Source organism: Narcine bancroftii, chromosome 3, assembly GCF_036971445.1.
Source record: "Narcine bancroftii isolate sNarBan1 chromosome 3, sNarBan1.hap1, whole genome shotgun sequence".
Lineage (NCBI taxonomy): Eukaryota > Metazoa > Chordata > Chondrichthyes > Torpediniformes > Narcinidae > Narcine > Narcine bancroftii.
In genome coordinates this window covers 130,795,009-130,822,947 of record NC_091471.1, presented here as the reverse complement: position 1 = coordinate 130,822,947, position 27,939 = coordinate 130,795,009, and the positions used below count along the sequence as shown (strand labels likewise).

Genomic DNA, 27,939 nt, shown 5'->3' with positions numbered 1-27,939 from the left:
GAGATTTCCCACATCTTACCTTCTGCTTGTCCTCATCTTTATGGACAACACTTATTTATTACCATCATCCCCCTTCCATCACGGCACTGATCCTTTTAATTCTCGATCACTTGTCTTTCCACCCCCAAACTTTGTCTACAAGTCTCTATTTGCAGGCAACCCTCTTTGCTGTTCTCCTTTATATGGACCCCTTCACTGAACCATTCTAGTTTAAAGCCCCCTTAGTAGCCCTAGCAAATGCCCCCGCCAAGATCTTGGTCCTTCTGGGATTTTTTTTAACGCAACTAAAGTTGTTTTTGCCCCTCTCAAAAGCAAAGATGGTTCAACCATCCTGAAGAGCATTCTAACATCAATTTTTGATAGATGGAGCACACTGAAAATCTAAATCAAACTATTTCATTTAACAGGAATGTGGTTAACAACATTCCAAAACAGCCCATTGAAAATTCCCTAAGCCAAGTACCAACACGAAGTCAAGGGAGCCATCAAATCTTTCAAAAACGATAAGGCCACTGGACTCGGTTGAATACCAGTTAAGGTCTACAAAATTGGAGGTAATCCTCTTCATTACCTGCTGCATCAACCTCTCATTAAGTTCTGGATAAAAAGATGTACCAGCAGACTTTAGATATTCAGTAATCAAGAGGAAAGGCGATCGATCTGAATGCAGAAACTATCGTGGAATTTTCAGGTTAGTAATAGTCAGAAAGATCCTTTTGGAGACTGGGTTTAGACCATCATGTGCAGCAAACGACATGATCTTCACAATGCAACAACTGCAAGAAAAATGTCATGAACAATTCAACCTTTGTATGTGGCATTTATTGATCTCACCAAAGCCTTTGACTCGGTATCAAGCGAAATTCTATGGGAATGTCTTGAAAAGTACTTTCAAATCCTGAAACTCATCCATGGTAGCATGTTTGCCTCAGTCATGATCAGCAACAGTAGCAGTGATCCTTTTCAAGTCAAATCAGGAGTAAAACAGGGATGTGTGATTGCCCCAACTTTGTTCACCATCTTTATTGCAGCAATTGTCCACATTATCAAGGATGATCTACCCCCAGGAATTGAAATTGCCTACAGAATTGATGGCAGACTTTTCGATCTTGCCCGTCTCAAGTCCAAAAACAAGACCGACAAGTTCCCTCATCGAGTTCCAATACACAGATGACAACAGTGTTGCAGCTCTCTCACAATATCACCTACCAGCAGATTCTGACTGCCTTTGACCGTGCATACACAAAACATGGACTTACCATCAATTCCAAGAAGACTCAAATCATCTACCAACCATCACCAAATGAGACAAATCTGATAAACCATCAACTTTCAAAACAATGCTAGAAAATGTGGACCACTTTCTGTATCTTAGAAGTTGCCTCTCTTCCAGTGTCGACCTTAATGGCAAGATCCAACATCATCTTAAATGCACTGGAACAGCTTTTGGACATCTCTGAATAAGAGTCTTTTATGATCGTGAAATTCGAATGGACACCAAAATGTTAGTTTACAAAGCGGTGGTGATCCCAATGCTTCTGTATGCATTGGAAACCTGGACAACATACGACGACAGCTAAAGGCACTTGAAAAGTTCCATTAACACTATCTTCGAAACATCTTAAATATCAGCTGGGAAGATAGAAGAACTAACATCAGTGTGCTAAATGAAGCAGAATCAACAAGCACTGAAGCCTACATCATTAAGAACTAAGATGGAGCGGTCATGTTGTCCGGATGGAAGATGAACGTCTGCCAAAACAAATCCTTTACTCCCAACTTAAAGAAGGCAAATGTAAAAAAAGAGATTTTCAAAGACGTCTTAAAAGCCAACATGAAGACATGTAACATCGACATCAATTATTGGGAAACCAATGCCAAGGACAGGAAACTGGCAAACCATCATCTGAGAAGAAACAGCTACTTTTGAAGCAGCAACAACCAAATCCCGGTGCCATCTGGAACTACCTGTCCTGAATGCAGAAGATCTTTCAAAGCCAAGATTCGACTTGTAAGCTATTTGGGAGCCCATAAATAGATCAACAGAACAAAGTCCATCATCCTTGACCTCGAGGATGGCCACCACAACAACAAAGGGGATGAAGAAAAGCATGGGTCAGAAATGATTGGAAATAGTAAAAAGAAATGTGAAAAAGAAACAAAAAATATCTACTGTAAGAATTCAGCAGGTCACAATGAAAAAAATATTGTCAGCATTTCAGGCTGGCACTTAAGCAAGATTCTTTTTCTCTGAAATGCTGCATGTCCTGCTGAGTTCCTCCAACAGACTTTTTCTTGCTCCAGATTCCAGAATCTGCAGTGTTGAGTCCCATGTGAAAGACAGATTAGAAGGCAGGAATGAATAAAAGGATAATTGAAGAAGTAGAATTATTCCCTTGGTATCAGTTGTTGAATGTAGCAATTCTTGACATCTGAAAGAAAGATTTTTTTTCAAACAAAAATTAGTAAAATTTTTGGGTAGAGGTGAAACAAAACTGCTGATGCAGGATCTCAAATATCTGCAGCTACGTGCCCTTCAGACACCCTGGGATGTCTTCCACTCTAGAACATCTCAGATGTCATCCTCCTTCAAAATATGTGGCTTCCTTTCATCTGCATATTAACTCAGCCCTTACCTGTATCTCTATTTCCTGCACATCAGCCCTCTGACCCTAGATGCAAAAAGGACAGGAGTCCCCTTGTCCTCATCTACTACCCCACCAGTCTCTGCATCCAACATATCATCCACAATTTCTGCCATCTACAATGTGATCCCACAACCAGGCACATCTTCCCTCTCCTCCCCTCTCTGCAGTAAAACCACTCCCTCCAGAGCTTCCTCATCTACTCATCCCTTCCCACTAATTTCCCCCTCAGTACCTTACCCTTGTGACCACAGGAAATGCTACATTTGTGCCTACACCTCTTCCCATACCACCATTCAAGGCCCCAAACAGTCCTTCCAAGCAAAATGACATTTAAGTTGTGAATCTGCAGGGACCATCTGGAGCTCATGTTATGCCCTCTACATCGGAGAGACTGGATGCAGACTGGGAGATCTTTCACTTTGCTTTAATAATGGCGAATTCTTGGTGGCCAACCATTTTAATTGAACATCCCACTCCCACACCAACATGTCTGTCCATGGCCTCATACATTGCCAAACCAAGTCTACCTGCAGATAGGAGGAGCAACATGTAAAATTCCACCTGGGCATTCTCCAGCCAGATGGCATTAACATTAGCTCCTTTCACTGAACAGCCAATCTACTGGTTAGCCAGTGTGAAAAGGGCTACTGACTTTTCCAGTTTCTGTTAGGTCCCTCCCCTATCTTTCTCTCCCCATCCCTCTGCCTCCTTCTAGCTCTCACCTCCTTCCTTCTCCATTCATAGAGCTACTCCTCCCCATCACCTCAGCTTTTTTTTCACTTCTGCCCTTCCACATATCCACCTCTAACCTCTTACCTGTGCAGCTTCTCCTCTCCTCCCCCATCTTTTTTATTCAGGCACCTGCCAGATTTTTGCTCATACCTTGATTAAGGGCTCAGGCCTGAAACAGTTATACCCCTTTGCTTCCCATAGACGCAGTGAGCTGCTGAGTTTCTCCAATACTTTTGTGTATTGGATTACAAGCAGATTTTCCTGTTTAACTGGAAGTGATTTGCATGGAATGTGTTTCAGTGATATCCTTTGGAGAAAAGTTGGATGTAACAAATTTTAAGATGAAGAAAAGAGAGGAAATGAAGAAAAGATGGTATGGGGTAATATTCATGGTGGAAGGTAAATGGTATAATAATAAACAGAATCAAAACAATTTTGGTCTGAAAGAAGTATTCAATGTAATAATGAAGTTTTTGGGCCAAATCTTATTGTTTGCAATTATATTTTAAATTTAAACATCAGTATGCCTGGAACATACTGACACATGCTTTCAAAATTTGCCTTTCACTCCACTACAGGAATCTTTAAGGACACCAGTGGAAAGTCCACAATCTTGTTAACATTGGGAAATCACTTTCTGGATCATGACAGATTTGACTGTTGATATTAATGGAGACTGTAGGGTTCTGAATGAGAAGGCAAAGTACGAGCTACTTCAGCCCAGAACCAAGGTCATCTAAAATTCAGTTAATGAACTACATTATCTAGAAAATGCTCGTGTGTGCTCAGAGGTTGTGCTCTAAGTCTGCCATCTGAAAAGAGGTACAGGTGCCACAAGATTTGCACCATTACATTCAGGAACAGCTGCTACCCCTCCACCATCAGTCTCCTCAACAGGAAACTCATTAAACTTTTGCACTTTATTGATTTTTTTCTCTTTATTGGTCAGTTTTTTTTACATTCATTATCTGTTTACAGTTCTTTGTTTACATGTTTTACACTGTATAGTTTAATTTTTGAACTGCCAATTAATGGTAATTCTACCACACCTGCAGGAAAGAGGATTCTCAGGGTTGCATAAAGGTGGATAAAGGAAATAATTTAATCTTTCACTCAAACTGAAGATGTACCCAGAAATTCATTCAGTAATTTGTTATGAGCACACAAAAGCCCAGCATAATCAGCTCCTCATCTTTCAAATACCTAGTTGCTATGCCCAGTGCCACTTGCCCGACTTGTGGCCATAATGGCCTCATCATCCACCTCAGACCCACAGAGCTTGTTCCAAAGGATGAGCTAAGACAAAAAAAAACAATTTTAACATTTTTAAATAAATTATTTAGTTTGTTTTTGAATAATATTCAAAATTATTAAAAATCCCACACATAAGAAACAAAGTGGATAACCTTGTAGTACAGCCACAGGTCTGATGTGGCCATCACAGAGTTGTGTCTAAAGGATGAATTGCATTGGAAGTCTTATATACAGTATATTGAAAGGATAGGCAGGTAAGTAGATGGGGTGGCATGGCTCCATTGATAAGGATTAACAGTAAATCACTAGAAAAAGGTGAGAATCTCAGTTGTATGTGATGTCATGTATAGTACTCTCCATAATGTTTGGGACAAATATACTTTTTAAAATTGCCCATGTGCTCCAGTTTTAAATTTGTAATCAAACAATTGACATGTAATTAAAATGCACATTCCAGATTTTATTCAAGGTTATTTGTATACATTTTGGTTTGACCATGTAGAAATTACAGCACTTTTTATACAGTTTCCCTACTTCAGGGCACCACAATGTTTGGGACATTTGGCTTCACAGGTGTTTGTGTGTACTCAGGTATGTTTAATTGCTTCATTGGTGCAGGTATGAGAGCTAGACTTGTTTTTAAACTTTTGATCACCTTTGGAATCTGTAGCTGCCACTTTTCAACACAAGGACCAGAGTTGTGTCAAAGAAACCATTAATGAGGTTGAGAAACAAAAATAAAACAGTAAGAGAGATCACCCAAACCTTAAGATTTCCAAAATCAACAGTTTGGAACATTGTTAAGAACATTCTCAGACTTCTGAGACAAAATCACAGGCTGTGGCTCCTCCAGCAGTATCTCTTGGATTTTACTACCTGCCTCATGCGTAGTCACCCCCTGTCCCTGACCATAGGTTGAATTTGAAGGTCTTTTAATGGGTGTAACTGCCTCCTGAAACAGTGTCCAGGTACTTATCGCCGTCCCTGATGCATCAGTGTTTGAAACTCTGATTCCAGGTCATCAGTTTTGAGCCTGGATTCTTTGAAGAACCAATACTTGCTTTTACAGGGCTTTTCATGGCTGAGCTTCCTCACTGCTCCAGCAGAGTCTCAGCTGCATGTGGCTGACATCCTGAACTCCCTCAGCTAGCAAAATTGGCCTTCCACATCGGGACCAGGTACCGATCGATATGGAGATAATGCAGATTGTGATTCTGGGCTAGGGTTTGGAGGGAACAAGACAGCAAAATCTGAACCAGTTTTTCAAATTATTAAACTCCATGATTTAAAGATCATGATTGCCCAGCCGGGATGTGCGCATGGCTTGTGGAATAGGCCTTGCTAATGGGGATTCCCCTGACTGGTTCCTGAAAGTTTGTGGAAGGCAGAGGATCGGGGAAGAGTCCCTCCATTACATTTATTTTGAAGGTGAGTGGCTGGCCTTTGATAGCAAACTCAGGTCATCAGCCTATTATCAGTGAACAGTCTTACCTTGTACACAATCCAGACCTTTATCTTTGCAAGTTGGGTGTCTAGGTTGGAAAATTATATCAGAAAATAAAGGTGTTCTGCAATATGGAGCATCCCACTTCATGTTCAATGTAGGTCATTTGCCAACCCAGCCATCACGTTTCAATGAAAGATGGGATTTTTTTTCAGGCTTACTAGAAGAACACATGTTGTAAAAGCATGGCAGATTGGGTATGGGTCGTGAAATATGGGTCATAATTGGTGAATGGTAAAGGTGATTAGCAAGCAGCTATCTAGCATTTGGTCTTCCTAATATAAGAAACAAAACCATACGCAGTAAGTATACCACATAAAAAGTACAATTGCATATATGCATTAAATCTTTTTGTTCTCTCCTCCCATTTCCTTCTACACTTTATAAAACCGGTTAGATCTGTAACATTTTCAAGATATCACAGATCATTGACCTTCAGCTCTTCATTGAAATTGATTTTCAGGGACTGGAATCAAACCAACTGCCCTAATAAATTTTAAACACTGTATTTGATTATATACTATTTCTTTTTGGTAAGCACCTCAAATAATCCTTTTGTCCTACCTCTTGTTTGCTGGATTAGTTTTTGGAGGAATATATATCATTAAACATTGTTGCTATTGGGGAAAAAAACTTGTCATAAAGAATCAAAGTAAAATTAAATCAGAGTTTTTGAAACAATTTATTCTGGGCAATAGTTTTGGAAAAGGAAATCAAAGTTTCCAATAATGACTCAGAGATTCCAAATCCATTACAAGCAATTATGACCTAATCATTCAAGGACATGGTCAAATACAGTGTGACAGATTATACATATTTTGTATTGTATATAGATATGTTTTTGAAGGAGATAGGTTGTAGGGGTAGAGTAGGTCACAAATAAAACAAACACTTCACAAAACAGATCTCATTTTAAATGCCAAAGCTCTGCTCAAGCCAGACAGTCCAGGCTCCGAGTACCTTTACAAAAACTTTTAAGAAAGCCTATAGACTTCACAAGTAGGTGTTAATTGGACATGCTGTAGAGTAATGGATTATTGTTTTGAAAGCAACAGGTGAAGGACTCAGAAGTTTGCGTCTAGTGCCGCAATCTGTCTGGTTGGAGTTTGCTATTCCAAGGAGGTAATGTGATTTTGCAAGCAGAGAGAGAGAGGAGACCAAACAGGCTTTCTCTGTGAGAGAGAGAGAGAGAGGAGACCAAACAGGCTTTCTCTGTGAGAGAGAGAGAGAGAGAGAGAACGAGAAGTGGCTTCTGCAGTCATGGCAAGCTGGCAGTTTGTTGAAACCCCATTTTGAAGATGGGGTTCAGCCAGTTGAAAACCCTTGTGGTCCATACAAGAGGAAATGGCTGGCTCGAGTGTTTCACCTGAAATAAGGGAAACAAAAGGAACTCTGTGGTGACCTGCAGAAGGAGAGGTTATCATTTGAAAAACCCTGATGGGGTAAGTTTCTTCATCAAGACACTGAACTGGTTGATTGGAAGGAATCATTTTGAGTGTGTCCAACAAGCTACAAATCTTTCTCTGAAATCAAAAGGAACCTTCCTGAGTGGTAATCATTTAAGTACCAGAGCTTGGTAAAAATTCATAAATGTTAAATTCTGTGCACAGTTAAGAATTGCCTGATGCCACTGAACTTGGAGGAGTGAGAGGTGAGATTGGATTGTGAATCAAATAACTTTTCTGAACTTATACACATTACATACACGTGCACTTAGAATTAGAAGGGGGTTAATAGTAATAAGTTAAAAGTTTGATCCTGTTTTTATGTTTAAAGAAAATTAAAAATGACTTTTGTTTAAGTAACCATTCATCTTGGTGAATTTCTATTGCTGTTGGGTTTTGGGGTCCTCTGGGCCTGTAACACTAGCAAAATTTGGAGATTAAATTCCTCAAATTAAATTTGATAGTTTGAAAATAAATGCCTATAAAATTCCTAACTAAAATATCTGCACCAAATTTTCTACCCAGTTGAATAATTGCTTTGTGTACCTTCGGAGAAATTAAAACGAATTCAAGTTCCATTAAAGTTTAAAAATTCCCAATATTATTCAGTCACATTGGATGCTTTGAACAAAACATCTGATTCACAAGTCATAACACTTAAAATCAGTTCTAAGTACTGAAGAAGTTAACAGCATTAATTCTGATAGTCAATGTCATAATGTAGAAACTAACCTGCATCCATCCATAGATAGGTTCTGCAGTTATAGGACTTTAAAAAAAAAAGTCTAATTCGGGTTTCATATAGTTTTATTTCATCAAATGTTACTTACAGAGTCAAAGATCTTGGAAAATGACATTAAAATAAAGTGTACACTAAAATATATAGAAAAATATTCTACAGTGCACATACATACATATTCCTTAAATAATTGTTTTTATAATTACTTTTGGTAAAAAGACTGAAAGTAGCACCGAGATAAATGGGACAGCAAATTTTCTTTAGAATCTTTCACAGTTTAAAGATGTACCTAAATGACCCATAAGGTAACAATTTAGAATAAAACACAGTACATGGATTCCATAAAGGTTTCTTTGAGAAACTAGAAAAATTTGCATATCCCTTGCAAACACAAATACATTAAAGATGGACTTAATTTTTCATTTCAGTTTCCCTTCTGTCTTCATTTGCTATTTTTATGCATTTTATACTTTTGTTTCTTTACAAATTCATCAGTAAAGTAATGCGCTGAAATACATTTGAAACTCAAGACCATCATAAGTTAATTAATCATTTCAAATTCAGAAGCACTATGAGGGGAGAGTAAATGAGTCAGCATTTATCAACACTACCCTGCAAAACTATTGGTAATTGGGATTTTAATAAAGGCCACAAATCCAAAAGTTTCTCAGAAATCTGCAGTGAGCCAAAAGGCTATTCTTCAGTTCTTGGCATATTATCGAGTACAGTCAGGGAGCAAAAATTGGCTACTTGCCTGTCCAGAATAAGAGGCATGGTTAGTGTAATGGTTAGTGCAATGCTGTAACAGCACCAGCATAGGGTTTGAATCCGACATTGTCTGTAAGGAGTTTTTATGTTCTCCCCCTGTCTGTGTGTTTGTTTCCTCCCACCTTTCAAAATGTACTGGGATTGGTGTATTTGGGCGGCACAGCCTTGAGGACTGAAAGGACCCATTACCGTGCTGTGCATCTAAATCTAAAAAAAATCTAAATGCAGGGTATTCAAGGATAATTTTCCTATTAATTTTAATGGAAGGGAGTGGGTACGAGAGACCTGGGTAGATGTTAACTATCAGTTTAAAAATTGGCTTTTTAATTTCTGTTTCAACAAGTTCTGAATGTTTGGGTATATTTCAAACATTTAACTATTTTTAGAAAATGTAAGAGTTTGACAATTTTTGCTAAGTCTGGGTTTGACAGCTGCCACACATAACACTTTGTCAGACAAAATCTTTACCCTGGAGAATCCTCCTTGCCGTGCTTTTTGTTTTCATTGGATCACTGGAGGTAGGGTTGTATATTTTAATAAAGTCAGTACAGGTACACAATCCTTTACCCGGAATCCTTGGGGGACAGGGTGTTCCGAATTTTGCATTTTTCCGGATTTCGGAAAGCCAGATTTAAACCCACCTGAATTGTGCTGCCGTATCCACCCCCATCCCCTTCCCCTTCCAGTCGCGCTGTCGGTCTCTCCCCTGCCCGACTCGTGCTGCTGATCTCTCCCCCTCGCCTGCCTGACTCGTACTGCCCGTCTCTCTCGCCACTTGCTGGATTTTGGAGCTTTCCGGATTTTAGATGTCGTGTACCTGTACTGAATGCTCCACTGATGCTTCCCAACCTTCTGAGTATTTTCAACATTTTCTGTTCATAATAAAATAAAAGCATTTGCACTATATTTTACTTTTGTATTATTTACTAGATAATATTATCTATATTGTGCAAACAGTAATAAGTTAGAGGCATAAAAGAATGCTATGGATAATATAACTCTATTTGGACAAGTATTAAAAAGCATTTCCTGTAATTCCAAGTTACACATGGCAATTATGTGGCAGTTCACGGTATTAACTGGCAAAGAATTCTAAAGCTTCAAAGAATTGGAGCTAGTTTTCACAGGAATAATAGAGTGGGGTCCTTGACCGTTTCTGTCCTCTTTTATAACACCCACTATGAGAAGCCAAGCTTTTGGCTATACAAGAATAAATCACTGGACTTCATTTCCTTAACCTCTCCAATTCTCTCAAATCCTCTTTAAAAGCCATTTCTTTAAGGCTTGTCCATTTGCCTTTTTTGTCCCAGTATGATATTTATCTGAGTATATTTCATGAAGTGTCTTGGTAGTTATTTCTGTATTAAAAGCATTTGCTCTTTGGCGACCATGTATTGTGAGGTGATGTAAAATGAAGATAATGTATTAAAGAGATGAGGATAAAACTAAAATGAGAGGAAATCGTTAACAAAAAAAACCAAACAGAAACAATTAAATCTTATAAAATGGCTAGAAACAGAGTTTGATCTGTGTGTCTCCCAGTAAAAGCCTAAAAGAAGCAAGCTAGTTACTAGGCACATTGAATAAATCAAGAATCAAAGGGAAATTCAATCAATGAAAAATACAAGTACACTGAGGTTACAGAAGAGGACATGGAAATGGAGAGAACTAAAAAACAGAGAAATTACAACATAATATTTTCAAGGTATATGAAAATAAATGTCAGAGGGGAAATATAAGTATTAAGCTGCCAAAGGATGAGTAATCTATACATAAAGTGAATAAAAGGAATGACAGGTATTAATTAACAAATTTGCTGCAGTTTTTAACTAACAAAGTTAATTCTAAGAACATACGGTAGTTTCACTTTGATATATGATATATATACATTTTCTAAAATTACATCCCAATGGTGTGCAATCCTTATACCTCAAGAAAAGCTATGGAGCAGTATGTGAACACCTACTGTTTCTATTTGTAAACTTCCCAAGGTATTCCATTGTACAGTCAGAAAAAATAAAGTAATTTTGCCTATAAAGATATTAGGGGAGAAGACTTGTTCAGAATTGCTTGGCCAAAAAGAAGTACTTTAAAGAGAGGTTTTTTAAAGACAGATTCTTTTGGAAAGTAAATTCCAAAGTTTAGAGCCTTTGCATCTACTAGTTTATCTGTACAAAAGTTACATAAATGTGTTGAGAGAAAGCTATTAGACATCTAAATTGTCGGATTTATTAAAAGATGGAACAAAAACTGGCAATCATAGAATAGTTAAGATGAACTTCCATGACAGATTATTGGAATCTTTGTTGGATTATTGAAGAGGATCTATGGATGGAAAATGAAATGAAAATATGATTTAAAAACTGCTTATCTAAGAAATTTTAAATGAAGAAAATTAAGAGCAGAGTTGTTTTCCCATATTTGGACTTCCTGCAGCCAATCATTTCAACTATCCCAATCATTCCTGTTGTGACATGTCTGTTTTCAGCCTCATCCATTGTCAGTGCAAGGCAAAAACATGAGGACCAGCACATCGTATTCTTCCTGGATAGCCTTTAACTTAATGGAATGAATGATCATTGTTTGTTTATCTAATTTTAAGTAACCCCCACCTGGTTCCATGGTTTCCATTTCCTTACCGACTCTTGCATTTATCTTTTTTTCTTTCCCCTTATGGTTTTCCCTTCTACCTGTCCTTCCACCTCAATTTCTGTCCTATCAGCTCTTGGCCCTTCCCAAGCTTATTTCCCCTTTCTTATATACAATATCTCCCCCTTCCCTCTGATCTTGATGCTAGGTCCAGACTCAAAATGTCAACCAACCATTTCTGTCCAAAGTTGCTATCTCACCAACTGAGTTCCTCCAGCAATTCATTGTTGGCTGTAGGTTGAAGTAGATAGAGTGGAAGTGAGAAACAATAAAGTTCCCACTTGTGGGAGGGAGATGTCGAGCTCAAAAGGTCATCACATAATAGGATAGAATATAAAGCAAGCAATAAAGGAGCTTGTCAGAAAGTTACAGAGGCTATCAGTTCTTGTATACACTAAAAAAAACCAGACAAAACCACATTTAGTGCATTCTACATAGTTTCTTAGAACTGCACCTTCTGCAATCAATCTGCTTCAATAGACCAAGTGTTGTGTAATGAGAGAAATGTGCCAGTAGATAGAAATGATTACACAGAAAGTTCCCAGGTTAGGAGAGAATTCTATTCCTGAGAACTATTCTTAACCCAAACTGTTCATCGCAAGTCAGAAATTAACTGAAGATCAGAGAAACAGCTGTGACGGAAGAGAAAGCAGGTGCTGGAAGAGCAGCGATGTGACGGTCTCACTGACCCAATGAGCAAGCCAACATATCCACTCTGCTCTCCCAGCTCCGCTCAACCCTGCAGGATATTTGCTGGCATATGTGGGGGAACAGGGAGAGAATGCATGTGGAGATGCAACATCTTCTTTCAGGGGTGTCCAAATCAAGCATTTATAACCCAGAATAAGCTGTAATTATAAGCAAATTTTATATGTATTTAGACTGAAGGAAAGAACGAGTTCAATAACTATTTTAAATTTAATTAGAGATAATCATGAAAACACAAAAGCAAAGCTAGAGCAAATGAACAAGCAAATTAAGTTAAGGGCAGAAAGTGATCTTTAAAAACGCACAAGACAAAGAAAAATAAAATTCTCAGGGGAGGACAATCTTATATTTAATGAAGAAAACATACAAGCGCCCAAAGTTGGGAAATGGACCAGAAAATTGAAAAAAATACAAAAACATGACAGTTTCATAGGAAAGGAAAAATTAAAAGGGGCAAATCTAGATTGAAATGCAAAAACAAAGATTTATATAGATATTTAAAAATGAAACATTAACAAACTGTGTATTAGTCCAACAGAAAGTGAATATGGAAATAATGAAAAACTGGTAGATAGCAGATGAAAGAGAGGATATTGGAAATAAAAAAGATCCAGAGTGGGCAGGTGGCCTGCACAAGGTGTCCTAAGAGGAGGAAAAAGGCTTAAAGCTGGAGAAGGGGTCTTAGGTGGGGGTGGGGTGGTTCAGAGTCAATAGTCGTGGAAGTAGGCCTGGAGACGGAAGCGACGATAGAATAGTTTGGCATTGTGGTATGCGTGGAACTCAGTTTGCCAATGAGACTGTAAATTATGAATAGGATCCAGAAATAATCCACTTTGGTAAGAAAACATGTTAGGCTTGGACAGAGAAAGACTTAAGTGTATACCAGCACAGGTCCAGCAAATAGTTAAAATGACAAATAAATGTTGGTCTTCATGTCAGGGGGATTTAAGTAAAGATTTAAGCTAAGAGCACATCTAGAGTTCTGCGAGCAGTCTTAAGTCTCCTTACCTGAGAAAGAATGTTCTTCCTGCAGAGGGAATGTAGTAAAGATTATGTGCAGCCTGATTAAGAGATTGTCAATTAGGTTTGTATTTATCAGAGAGAGTAAAAAAAAAGCCTTATTTGAAACTTGCAAAATTTTGACTAGTCGGACTGGATTGGAGGTGGGGGATAGGTGTAGGACATTTCCCTGACTGGTCAAGGTGTCAGGGAAAGAGTACAAATACAATGTTGAGATATCTGCCATGATTCTATTGAATAGGAGAGATGAGGCAAGAACCCAATGGCCTACACTGGTCCTTACCTTCTGCTTCCTAACAAAGGAATTCCATTTCTCCTATTTCCCTCTACACCTTACTTTCTTTCACATGTCCATCAACTCTCTTTAGATCCTTTTGTTGCTAATATGCATCAGGGGGTAATTAACCTACATATACCTCTGGGATGTGGGAGGACCTGGCAGAAACCTACATGCTTGTGTGAAGAACAATCAAACTCCACAAAGACAGTACTTGATGCTAGGATGTAACCCAAATCTCTGAGGCACTAACCATTGTGCCACCAAACTGAATGGTGTGTAATTTTGTTAGAGGAATTCGGTACAATGGTAGGTTATAAAGGATAATATTAAGACAGTGTCCAGTATTGTTTTTCTCATTTAAGGAAATATGTTAAAGGATCAGATGAAGTTCAGTCATTTATCAGACCATATCAGAAATAGTTCAGTTGTTTTTCAAAGAAAAATTGGACAGGCATCTTGGAGCTGAAGATTTGGGGAGTTAATTGAAGTGTACACAATCCTGAGGGGTCTTGGTAGGGTGATGGAGAGATGATGATATTTCCTCTTGTGTAGAATCTAGAATCGGGGACACAATTAAAAATAAAGTTCTGCCCATTCAAGAGGAAATGAAGCGATTTCCTTTTCTCAGTGTTGTCAGTCTTTGGGAGTGTGATGGAAGCAGGCTTTGAACATTTTTATGGGAGTGATTGATAAGAGGATGAGGGATTATTGAGTGCAGTCAGTAATGTGGAGGTGAGGTTAATATAGGAGCAACCAAGACCTTGTTGATGGCAGAGCAGCTTCTACATGCTCTTAATTCATACCTTCATATAAAATTTCAAATACCCTGCAGATTTCTTCTACGACCATTTTTCCAGCAAGCAACAAGGAAGGCAAATATAATGCTGACCTCTTTTACTGCAGGATGGAGTATATGGACCTAGTATTCTTGCTACAGCTGTACAGGACAGTTTATACCCAGGATATTACAGATTTGGTCTCCTCATTTATGGAAAGATGTGCTTGCCTTGGAGACAACGCAAGAGGGCTCACATAATTATTCTCCAGCTATGCAGCATCTTTCCTTCACTGTAACTGTTCTGTATATACAATAGTTGAAAATGGTGATGTGATTATACTGAGAATTGTGTACAATTTTGGGCCCCTGATTTTAAGATTCTTATAGATTATGGAAAGGTAAATATAAATAACTCCAGGTCTACTATTAACCTATCAGGGATGAAGTGAACTCCAATTGTTTTTATTCAGGATTGAGGTGGGAAGCTAAAGAAAAAAGGGCCACTGTGGTAATGAAAGACAATTGGTTTTGATCTCCCACAGAGATATTAAAATAATCACTGATAGACAACATGGAAGTGCCAGCTTTCAAAAGGGCAGTTAAAAAGGAGAGACTGTCTTTTAATTATGCAAGCATATTTAAGAATACTTAGAAATGGATACACATGTATTCATTTACTGTACTAGGATGACTTTACACTGAGGTATGAGGAAATATACAAGGACCTAAATAATGGATAGACTTTTGGCAGACTATATTAACCAGCTTTTATTTTGAGGCAATTTATCCTTTCAGTTATTAATTTTAAAAATGTATTAATAGTTTCCAAAACAATATATAGCACATAACTGTAAAAAAAACATGTTAGAAAAAGACTAGATATTGAACCAGATAAAAGTAGAAAACTATCAATTTAATTTCACTGTGGAATGTACAAGAATATAAATAATAAACAATAAAGAAATGATGAAAGACTTTTTATTTTATCACCAAGCTAAAAAAAATCTCATGCAAGTTGGGAGAAAATGAACAATACTGTACAGCAAATTAAGACTGAATGTTATAGCTTATTAGGCAGTAAACAGGCAAACTGCTCATAGCTATAAATGTTTAAAGAAATGATCCTGTAGGCAGATTTTGTTCTACAGGTTATCACATTTTGAACAGTAACATTTCACCATCTGGAAACAAAGCACATGCTTTATTTCCCCCAAATTAAATGTCACTAAGGAAGAGCACTGACAAAAGATTGCGTACCTAGGCCTTGTATCAAAATAGTCAGCTCTTTCAGGCCTGCAACCCATTCATTGTTGAGTTTTACAATCAAATGAAGCAGATACCAGTGTATATACATAATATATCTATGTATCCTACTCCCCATAAAGAAAAGTTTAGAGTATACCAATGCTCAACAGTTTGAGGTAGTTTTATTCCTGTAACAAGAAAGGCTTTGAGAAAAGGACAATGAACCATTTAAAACTTAAATTTATAAAAAAAATTACAACAGAATATACACAGAAAATTAGTAAAGTGTAATGCAAATTGAATACAATAAATGAAGTGCTTTGCTTTCCACAAATATGGACAGTGAAGATAAATCATATTCCATAATTTCCCTTTCAAAATAAGCAATATAAACACTTAAATGGATTATGATTTACAAATGTACATGATTAGTGAAAATAAAATTTCAGCAAAAAGCTTAGAATAATCTGCTGATGTTATTGCCGTTATGTATGAGAACTATTAATCATCTAAAGGAACATTAATCTGTGTATATGATGATGCATTTTTGAAAGGCAACAAGCATGAGATTTTTTTTTGTACAAAAAGAATTAGTGCAACTCTGATATCTACAACATTGTTCAGACACCTTCAGGTTTTGGCTACAAAGCAGCAAAAAAAAAATGATGCTGCTAAATACATTCAACCTGAATCAGAAGGCTGAATATTAAGGCACTAATTAAATCGATTCTGAATGAGATAAGACAACTTTCTTCTTAAAATTCCAAATTTACTGTAAGGTGTGCCAAGTCTTGGTAGCTATGATGTGTAATTCCAGCCATCCATTCTAAAGGTATAATTCCACATCAAGTTGAGTTGCCTATATGTAAAAATTTAAACAAATTAAAACATGCCAAAATGTGTATAAACTTTCCAGTATTTGCATTGGCATTTAATACTATAAAATGGGCATCATTAACTTCCTTTTTCAAATAAAACTGATGATATCCTTCATTTTTAAAAAATCTGCCACCAACAACCCAACTTTTGAAAAACTGTGTTTTACTTAATTTTATCATGATAGCCAAACAATAATATTTTTTCTTTGGTAACCAACTATAGTAAGGAAGCATAAAATTGTTTTGGTACTGAAGTTCATGGTGGAGTAACTTTACACACCCATTTACCAATTCTTTCCCTCAATTTTTACAAATGATTCTGAAATACCCATTCATTTTCCTTTCAGAGACAAATCAGTTACATTTTCAAAGGAAGGTGAATTCCTGAACATAACCTACTTTCTAGTGTTTGCTATATTTTCTGATTATATCTTTTTTCCCCAAATTTTCAAATCTGTGCCCCTTGATTCTTGAATCATTGAGCAAGTAGAACTGCTCCTCTCGATCTATCCAATTTACACCAAACATGATCCCATATACCTCAATAAAATCTTAACTTTCTTTGTTTTAACGAGAGGAAAACTAGTATAGTTGAAAGCCCCATTCCTGGAACCATTCTTGTAATTTGTTTCTGCATCTTATCAAACACCATTATATCCTTCATACAATTACATGAGTAGATTTATATATAGTACTCTAAGCAGTGTTTTATGCAGGTTCATCAAGCTTTATTCACTTTTGTACTCTTCTCATCCATTTGTAAATCGAAGGATTTCAATTACTTTAGTGATCACACTCTACATGTGCTATCACTTTAGGATTAATAGATATGCACCCAGGCCCATTTGTGTTTATCCTTTAAGACCTTCGGCCTTTGCTCTGCATTGCTCTTATTCTTTGTGGCAAACAATTCCACAGGCCTTAGTATTCTTATCATACATTTTGTGCAGAGCTTTATCAAACGTCTTCTGTAAACACATTTATATAGCCCTTATATTCCATCTCTGCAGTCTCTAACCAGACAACATCAATATCGACTTCACCAATTTCTGTTAAACACCTCCCCCAGTTTCTGTTTCCTTTCCTCCAGTTCTTCACCCCCCCTTCCCTTCCTCCTATCAGATAGCTACCTTTCTTAGTAAAAAAAACAGAAATGCTGAAAGAACTCAGGTCTTGCACAGGCAATAGGAGGTAAAGGTATAATACTGACATTTCCACCTGAGCCCTTCATGGTATGAGTGAAAAGCAAGCAGTTGCCTGAATTAAAAGAGTAGGGAGAAGGGAATAAAGGGCAGGAGGAAGAGTAAAGACCAAAAGATAAAAGGTGTTAATTAGGTATGGATAGGAGGTCAGGAGAGAGGAAAGTGAGATTTGATTGGGGGAAGGAGTGGCTCTGTAAATGCAGAACTGGAGGAAATCAGACAGAGGGAAAAGGAAAGAGTGAGACAGAACTAGAGGAAAGGAGACATTGGGATAGATTGGGGGGGGGGGGGGGGCGGTTGAGCTAACAGAAATTAGAGGTCAATGTTAATGCCATCCAGTTGGAGGGTGCCCAGACAGAATAGGTAATTTTCCTCCAATTTCAAATGGTTTCAGTCTGGCGGACATTCTATCAAGGGAGTGGTGGGGGGGAATTGAAAAGGGTGACTACTGGGAGATCCCTACTCTTACATTTGTTGAGCACCTTGACAATAGCAGGGTTCTCCCAATGGCCACTCATTTCAATTCCCTGCCCCATGCCGACATGTCTTTTCACAGTCTCAAGGGCTGCCAGACTAACACTACCCGCAAATTGGAGGAACAACACCTTATATTCCATCTGGGCATCCTCTAAGCGGATGGCATTAACATCAACTTCCCTGGTTTCCGTTAGCCCCCTCCCCCCCAGTTATACCTATGTTTCCTTTCCTCTCGATTTGTCTTTCTTCCCTTTTCCCTCTCCTTTCCCCCAGCTCTACTTTCAGAGACAATGCCTACCCTTCCCCAATCATTTCTCACCTTTTCTCGTTCTGGTCCTGTCCATATCCAATTGACATCTTTTGTCTGTACTCTTTCCCTTTCTTCCCTTCTCCCCAGCCTTTTAATTCAGGTGCTTGCCTGCTTTTTTCTCATTACTTGAAGTGTTCAGACCCATAACATCAATTATACATCTTTACCTCCTTTGGATGCTGCAATACCTGCCAAATTCCTCCAGCATTTGTGTTTTTACAGTCACAACATCTGCAGACTTTCGTGTTTTGTGCCTTCTGCCCTCATCCCATCATTTCTCAGCTCCTCTCTTCCAACCTGTATCCACCTATTACCCTTTGTCTGTTAGCTTGTGTTTCTCCCCCTAACTTTTTTAAAGTTCAGGCAACTACCCTTTGGTCCAGATTCCTGACAAAGAGTGGAGGCCCGAAACTGTGTGTTTTACTTCCTGTGGATGCTGCATGACCTGCTGAGTTTCTCCACCACTTTGTGTATTGCACTCAACCCCTGCGCCTGCAGATTTTTCTGGTTTTACTACATGCCCTCAACATCCTTTCCTAATATATTGATTTCCATTAAAAAGTTACCAATTACTTGATTTTACTGACTGTTTAGTGATATCGTTTATCATACATGATTGTTATATCCATGATTCCTTTTCTACTGAATCAATTACTTTTCCCATGAAAAGTTACATTTACTTCACCCCCCCCAACATCACTTCTGATCAATCACAAGTGTTCTCTTATTGAATCATCTGCCACTGAAAAGATTTTTACAATCTCCCATGTCAAAATTCTTCACCAATTTGTACACCCTCAATCAGAAATGTCCTTAATGCTCTCTGCCGAGAACCATCTCAGTTTTCTTTTGTACAGGTACACAATCCTTTATCCGGAACCCTTGGGGGACAGTGTGTTCCAGATTTCAGATAGCCAGATTTAAGCCCACCCAAATCGTGCTGCCGTCTCTCCCCCCCCACCCCACCCGACTCGCGCTGCTAGTCTCTCGTCCACTCGACTCGCGCTGCCGGTCTCTCTCCCCACTTGCCGGTTTTTGGAGCTTTCTGGATTTTAGATGTCCGGATAAAGGATTGTGTACCTGTATTTCCATGTAACTAAAGCTTTCACCCCATCACCATTATTTTTTTTTCAGTCAATCTTATTTACAATCAAGGCCCAACATTGTTCTATAATCTGACACTGCATTGCAACTAGCTTCTAACCTCTCTTTAATAAGAATGCAGCACAATGCCCCTGTTTTCATTTTCTTTGCTGATGGCTTTTTAAACACAATTCTCAAAATGTACTGAAATCTTCAGAGTTATGTATATACATCCTAGGGATATACTGTTCATACTGTTCCCATGGTCATCATTTAACTTTTACTACCCCTTCTACAAAGAGAATAATTTCACTTTTCTGTGCTGAAATTTTATCTGCCATATATCTGCCTGCTATCAGTTTGGGATTATACTTGTCATTTTATAGACCATAATTTCATGCCATCTGCAAAATTTAAAGATTTGTCCTGGAAATCTAAGTCATCAGAAAGAACAAGCACTATGGAATATCACTGACACTTCTTTCCAGTATGGAAAATAATTATTCATCACTATTTTCTGCCTCTACCCATTGAACACAACCACTGACCCTTTAATCCTTTGGACATCAATGTGGTTAATCTTCATTACATTGCACTTTATCATTGACATTTGAAAACAGAATTAGCTGCCTTATGTCATCCACATTCCCTGTCACTTCAACGAAATGAAATTAGTCAAACATGATTTGTGATTAATAAACATGGATCAGCAGTATTTGTGCCCTCCATTAGTTTTTAGAATTTCTACTTTTAGCCAACTCCTCTGCTACTGTGATATCGATAATATTCTCTTCGTGTAAAAATATGAAGCTGTTCTGTGCAAGCAGTCTATTCTTCCTCACCTGGTTATCTGTGGTTTCATTTATCTTCATATCTTTAACTAGCTTTCTAATTCAATTGAGACATACAGGATGGCAACAGGCCCACAAGCCCTATGCTGCCCCAATTACATCCAATTGACTAACAACCTAGTGTGTTTTGAATGGTGGAAGGAAATCACAGCACTCAGAGGAAACCCACACAGACAGAGGGAGAATGTACAGACAGCAGCAGGTTTGAACACCAGATGCTGGTGCTGTTACAGCGTTGCACTAACTGTGCAAACTCCTAATTCCCTTCAGAATATTTGCATCAACAACTTCTTTGGTTGGGTGGGGGGGTCTGGCCATGCAAAGGGCTTTGGCAGGTGTTTTGCTTGAGCTTTGTGATGATCAAAAGTTGAAAATCAAGATTTTCTTCATCAAAGATGGATGAAACGAGCATGAGGAAGCCAAGTCAGTCAGAAAAAAGATTGAAGAAACTCCTATTCAGCTGGGAACATCGGGTGACAGTCTACAAGGGAGAAGTGCAAAAATGGCAATGGGATCAGCAGAACCAGGTAAAACTGGGGAGTGGGGTCAAGAATTGAGCATCACCCTGAAAAAAATTGAGAATTTGAGCAACCAATTCATCAGTGTTAAAATGATGATGAGAGATATGACGGAGAAAATGACCAAAATAGAAGTGTTGATGACATGATGGAGAGAATGGGTCGATCAGAATTTGAATTGATGAAAACGCACAAAAAACTTGAGGCTTTGAGGGAAATAAAGCCAAAGAATGGGAGTCGGATAAATCAGGACTGCTTGACAAAATTGACCTTATGGAAGACTAGTCCATACAAATTATTGGACTAAAGGAAGGAATTGAGGGAACTTTTTTTCAAAAATGAATCCCACAAGAGTTGGGAAAAGACAAATTTGAAGAAAAATTGCATATTGAGAGAACTCACCAAACACTCAGACCCAGAAGAACCGGCGACCAGAGACCAAGACCAGTTCTACTGAGAATGGGAGATAATTCTGGGAGCAGCATATAATGTGACCCACCCAGGGTGACTAAAAACACAAATGCTGGAGGAATTTGGCAGGTATTGCAGCATCCAAAGGAGGTAAAGATGTATAATTGATGTTATGGGTCTGAACACTTCAAGTAATGAGAAAAAAGCAGGCAAGCACCTGAATTAAAAGGCTGGGGAGAAGGGAAGAAAGGGAAAGAGTACAGACAAAAGATGTCAATTGGATATGGACAGGACCAGAACGAGAAAAGGTGAGAAATGATTGGGGAAGGGTAGGCATTGGCTCTGAAAGTAGAGCTGGGGGAAAGGAGAGGGAAAAGGGAAGAAAGACAAATCGAGAGGAAAGGAAGCATAGGTATAACTGGGGGGGAGGGGGCCCGACCTTGATTAAACAAAGAAAAGATTTTAAAGATGTGAAAAGACCACCACATGCTAAAAACTTGAAATACTCAATTATATATATTGTGTCTTTGAGGGTCAAAGTAGTGGAAGGGAACCGGCTATTTTTTTAAGACCAAGAACAAAGTGGAGGACTTTCTGTGAAGTTTGTTTAAAAACACAGATTGCTGAGGGAGAAGTGAAAATATTTATAATGGAACTAAGTAAAAGTTGTATTTTCTTATTTTTACTAAACCGTCTTGTATTTATTGTTTAAAAGTAAAATATACAGAAATGCTCATGGATAGTTCAGTAAAAGAAAAAAAAAATCTGTGAAAAGTGTTAGCAGGGTGGAGACTGGCACCTCGAGAGGAGCAACAAAAAAAAAATGGCGCTAAAGGGAGGGGTTCTTCTTACTCGAGAGATTCCACAGGATTTTTTCCTCAAGCTTTCGGGGCTCTATGAATATGTCACCGTCAGGGCAGGGACATTGTGTGCTTTTTTTTTAAAGTGGAAGGATCACTATTATTTAAAGAGTCAGAGATTTTTACTGTTAAAAAAATCATTGTTGAGGTTTATTGCTTCCTTATTCGGGAATATTAAATCAGCTTGGGTAGAAATTGAGTTAAATAAAATTGGAGAAGAAAAAGCTGAAGAATTTATTTATAAATGGGAACCAAGACTGCTGACAGAGATGCTCCATTATTTAAGCATTTGATGAATATTTGGAATAAAATTAATTTAGAAAATGATGGAGGTGCCATCACCAAAAGTGTCAGTTAATCCTCTTATAACTTTCTCCAAAGATAATCCTTTTTTAAATATATGGTACCATAAAGGAATTTGGAAAATAGGGGATTGTTATGAGAGTGATCGATTGATGACATTTGATCAATTGAGAACTAGATATGATACTCCTTTTTGTTATTTTCAATTGAGAGCCTACTGGAGTGATAAATTAGGACCAGAAATGATATTAATGAATTGTAATGATTTATAAAAATTGGTTACTGATGAAATTGTTAAGAAATTTATTTAATTAGTATATATGGAATTAAAGAAGAAAATGTCTAAATTAGGTTTATTTAGGTCAAAGGAAAGAATGGGAACATGATTTAAATATATTAATAGATAAGTACACATGGCACAATTTGTGTTAGGATATAATGACTAATACAATGAATGTAATATACAGGTTGCTTCAATATATTATTTTTACATCAATTATATTTTACATCTCAAATATTGAATAAATGGAAATCAGATATTTCAGACCGATGTTTTAGAAGTGGCGATGAAATTGGAACATTTTTACACTCTACTTGGTCTTGTTCAAAAGTCTAACCATTCGTAATTTTTCCAACAAGTTACTAGTGCTGTTTTTCAGTTAAATCCTGAATTATTTTTGATGGGAAATTTTGGAAATATAATTCGTAAATTAGATTTATCAGATTCTCAATTAAAGTTTGTTAAATTAGCTCTGGCAATAGTGAGAAAGTGTATTACTGTTACTTGGAAATCCGATTTTTCTTTAACATTAGGAAGATGGCAAACAGAGATTCTAAGTTGTATTCCTTTAGAAAAAAATACGTATAATTTTAGAGGTGAATATTCTACTTTTTTTTTTACAGATTTGGAGCCCGTATGCTCAAATATTAGGATTAAATTTATAAATAATTCCTTTGATTCCTCCGATTCCATGAAGTTTTCCCTCAATTAACTTTTTTTTGTGAAAATGTTGTTATGTGAGATCTTCAAATGTTTTCAAGAACAATCCAATTCAATACGTATATTCAATATTTTTTTTGTAGTTAGTATTTCTTCTTATATATCTTTTTTGTAGTTATAGTTTTTTTGGGTAGATAGGGGTTTTGGGAAGGGGTAGGGGGGTTTTTAGTTAGTTTTTCACTTTCTTTTTTAGTTTTTTCTATATAAATTTAACATGTATTTAATAATTTATTTTATATATCTTGATATATGAAAACTGTATCTATGCATGTGTTTATTATAAATAATAAAATAGTTTTAATGAAGAATATGAATAGAACATGAAAATTTATTAGTTTTAATGTTAATGGAATTAACGGAACAGTGAAGAGAAAACGGGTCTTAGTATGACTAAAAAATATTAAAGGCAAATATAGTATTTTTAAAATAAACACATTTACCAAATTGAAACACGCAAAATCAAAAAGAGGATGGGTGGGGAAAGTAATATCGACTTCATTTGGATCAAAAGCAAAAGGTGTAGTGATTTTAATTAATAAAAGTATACCAATAATAATAGAAGAGACATTAACCGATCAAACTGGAAGATCTGTAATGGCACACTTGAAAATTTATGCAGAATCATGGATGTTTATGAACATTTAACCCCCAAATTATGATGAAGTCTTTATGAAGGATATATTTTTTAAAAACCACAGTCGGGGGGGGGGGGGAGGAGGGGGAGACAAAATATATTGATTGGAGATTTAAATCTTTGTTTAGACCCAATATTGGACAAATCAGCAAGAATAACAAGGGCAAAAGCTGCAAAAATGACCATCATTTATGAAGAATTTAAATTTAACTGATAGATGGAGGCAGCTCAACCCATTAGTAAGAGACTATTTGTTCTATTCAAGGGTAAATGATTCATATACAAGGACTAACCCATTTTTAATATCTTCCTGATTACAAAATAGTGATAAAAATAGAGTATTTGGCAAGACTTTGATCAAACCACTCGCCGTTAACGTTAACTAAAACGATAATGGAAAAGCAAGAATGTATAGATGGATTTTTGTGAATTAATTAAGAGACAGATAGAAATATTTTGTGAAAATTTTCTTCCTGCCACTGACAACAGTTTTCTAATAAGAGATACGCTTAAAGCTTATTTGAGGGGACAAATTATTTCTGAGACTAAAAATCTTGAGAGAATATGTAAGAGATTATAAAGTCTAAAGAAGGATATCAGGAACACAAGTAAAATATAGAATATTACAGAACAAAAAGTAACAATATAATGAACTACAAACATTTAGAATGGAAAGAAGACAGAGTATATAGATATGTTTTTTGGAGATAAATTGTGGCAGTTTTTTTTAGTGTATGTCACATACAAACACATTAAAACAGATCTTATTTAAAATACTGGAGTTCTGCTCATGCTAGACAGGCCGGTGACAAGAGTCTTTGCAAAAGCTTTGGACAGTGCCCAAGAGACGTCACTAATGGATTGTCGTTTACAAAAAGACAACAAATGGAAGAACTCTCGGGGCCATGGGCTGTCTGGAGTGGAACTTGCTGTTCCAAGGGGGCCATGTGGTTTTGCAAGCAGAGAGAGTAAAACAGGCTTTCTCTGAGAGAGAGAAAGAGAGAGAGAGAGAGAGAGAGTTAGCAGCTGTCTGGGACTGGAACATGACAAGCTGGTAAGCTTGTGGAAAACCCCATTTGGAAGATGGGTTGTGAGTGCTTAGTTCAGCCTGGTCAAAGCCCTTATGGTTCACACAAGAGGAGAGGACTGGCTGCCTAATGTTTCTCTTGAAATAAGAGAAACAAAAAGGAACTCTGTGGTGACCTGAAGGAAAGAGTTTGTCATCTGGAGAACCCTGATGGGGCAAGTTTCTTCAGCAAGACAATGAAGTTTACAAGGCATCAGTTGTGGGTGTCCAGCAAACATCAAATCTCTCTCTGTAAGTAACCTGAGGGGTAACCATGAACCTTTCAAGCACCAAAGCCTGGTGAACTTCATAAATGTTAAATTCTGTGCACAATACAAGAACTGCCTGCAACCAGTAAACTTGGAGGAATGAGGAGTGAGATTGGACTGTGAACCAAATAACTTTTCTAAACTTACGCACACATTACACACACGTGCACTTAGAATTAGAAGGTTAAGTTAATAGTGATAAGTTAAAGTGTGATCCTGTTTTCATGTTTAAAGATAATTAAAAGCAACTTTTGTTTAAGTAACCATTTATCCTGGTTAATATCTATTAATGCTGGTTTTTGGGGTCCTCTGGACTCATAACAGGGCACACAAATTGGAAGCAAAGGGGGCATATATGGAGACTATAGTGATTAAGCTTTTGAAACATATAAAGGTGGATAAGTCTCCAGGTCCTGACAGGATTTTCCCCAGGACCTTGAGAGAAGTTAGTGAGGATATAGTGGAGGCTCTGGCAGTGATTTTTCAAATGTCATTAGAGATGGGTATAGTGCCGGAGGATTGGCGTGTTGTGCATGTGGTTTCTTTGATTAAAAAGGGTTCAAGGAGCAAACCTAGCAATTATTGGCCGTAAGTTTGACGTCTGTGGTAGTTAAATTGATGGAAAGCTTTCTTAGAGATAGTGTATATAATTATATGGAGGGACAGGGTCTGATCAGGGACACTCAACACAGATTTGTGCATGGAAGGTCATGTTTGACCAATTTTGTTGAATTTTTTGAAGAGATGACTAGGAATGTTGATGAGGATAGAGCAGTGGATGTTGTCTATATGAATTTCAGTAAGGCCTTCGATAAGGTTCTGCATGGGAGGTTAGTTAGGAAGGCTAAGTCCTTGGGTATTAATTTGGAGATAATCAAATGGATTCAACAGTGGCTGGAAGGAAGGTGCCAGAGAGTAGTAGTAGATAATTATTTGTCAGGATGGAGGCCAGTGACAAGTGGTGTACCTCAGGGTTCGGTATTAGGACCGTTGCTGTTTGTCATATATAATGATCTGGAGGATGGGGCAGTAAATTGGATTAGTACATATGCAGATTATACTAAAATAGGGGGAATTGTGGATGATGAAGAGGGTGTTCAAAGATTGCAGAGGGATTTAAACTGCTTAGAGGAGTGGGCAGAAAGATGGCAGATGGAGTTTAATGCTGATAAGTGTGAGGTGCTTCATTTTGGAAAGAATAATCAAAGCAAGACATATGTGGTAAATGGGAGGGCATTGAAGAATGCAGTGGAGCAGGAAGATCTAGGAATAATGGTGCATTGTTCCCTGAAGGTTGGAGTGCATGTGGATAGCGTGGTGAAAAAGGCCTTTAGTATGCTTGCCTACATAAATCAGTGCATAGAATATAGGAGTTGGGAAGTAATGATGAAACTGTACAAGGCATTGGTGAGGCCAAATTTAGAGTACTGTGTGCAGTTTTGGTCACCGATTTATAGGAAGGATATTAACAAGATAGAGAGAGTGCAGAGAAGATTTACAAAAATGTTCTGGGTTTCAGCATCTGGAATACAAGGAAAGATTGAGCAAATTAGGTCTTTATTCCTTGGAACGTAGAAGGCTGAGAGGGGATTTGTTAGAGGTGTTTAAGATAATGAGAGGGATAGATAGAGTTGATGTGGAAAGGCTTTTTCCATTGAGAGATGGATACAAGAGGTCATGGGTTGAGAGTTGACAGGCAAAGGTTTAGGAGTAACATGAGAGGAAACTTCTTTACTCAGAGAGTGGTTACTTTGTGGAATGAACTTCCGGGAAAGGTGGTGGGGGCAGGGTCAATTTTGTCATTTAAGGATGAGTTGGATGAGTATATGGATGGGAGGGGATGGAGGGATATGGGCAGGGTGCTGGTAGGTGGGATTAGAGGAGGGTACTTGGATCAGTGCGGACTAGAAGTGCCAAAGTGGCCTGTTTCCGTGCTGTAATTGTTATATGGTAATATCTTGGCAGGTTAAAGCAGAGGAGTAATCCAGAATTATAAATGCCATAGAAACAGAAGCTGATTCTATAAACAGATAATCAAAATGAAATAAACTGTATGTTTACACAACACTCTATGAAACTATAGAAATCAGAATTAGTAGATGAAAAAGAGATGGAAGAATTTTTAACAAATATTGAACTTCCTAAACTAGAAGAGAGAGAAAAAGATGATTTATATCAGTGGTTCTCAACCTTTTTCTTTCCACTCACATACCACTTTAAGTAATTCCTAGGCTATAGGTGCTCTGTGATTATTAAGGGATTGCTTAAGGAGATATGTGGGTGGAAAGAAAATGTATGAGAACCACT

The 27,939-nt window shown here is 37.5% G+C and overlaps 1 protein-coding gene across 7 annotated transcripts in view; it reads right to left on the bottom strand.

Moving 5' to 3' along the window:
* Nucleotides 1–8,383: 8,383 nt before the first annotated feature.
* The window catches only part of lcorl (ligand dependent nuclear receptor corepressor-like), a 136,260-nt gene continuing 116,704 nt past the window's right edge, over nt 8,384–27,939 (bottom strand). For all 7 annotated transcript variants that reach the window (XR_011353692.1, XR_011353693.1, XR_011353694.1 and 4 more), the window contains one exon: nt 8,384–16,629. Coding sequence is in view for 2 of the 7 variants with exons in the window: in XM_069925098.1 (XP_069781199.1) it covers nt 16,616–16,629 (14 nt within the window). In the remaining 5 variants the exon portion in view is untranslated. The remainder of the gene's footprint in view (nt 16,630–27,939) is intronic.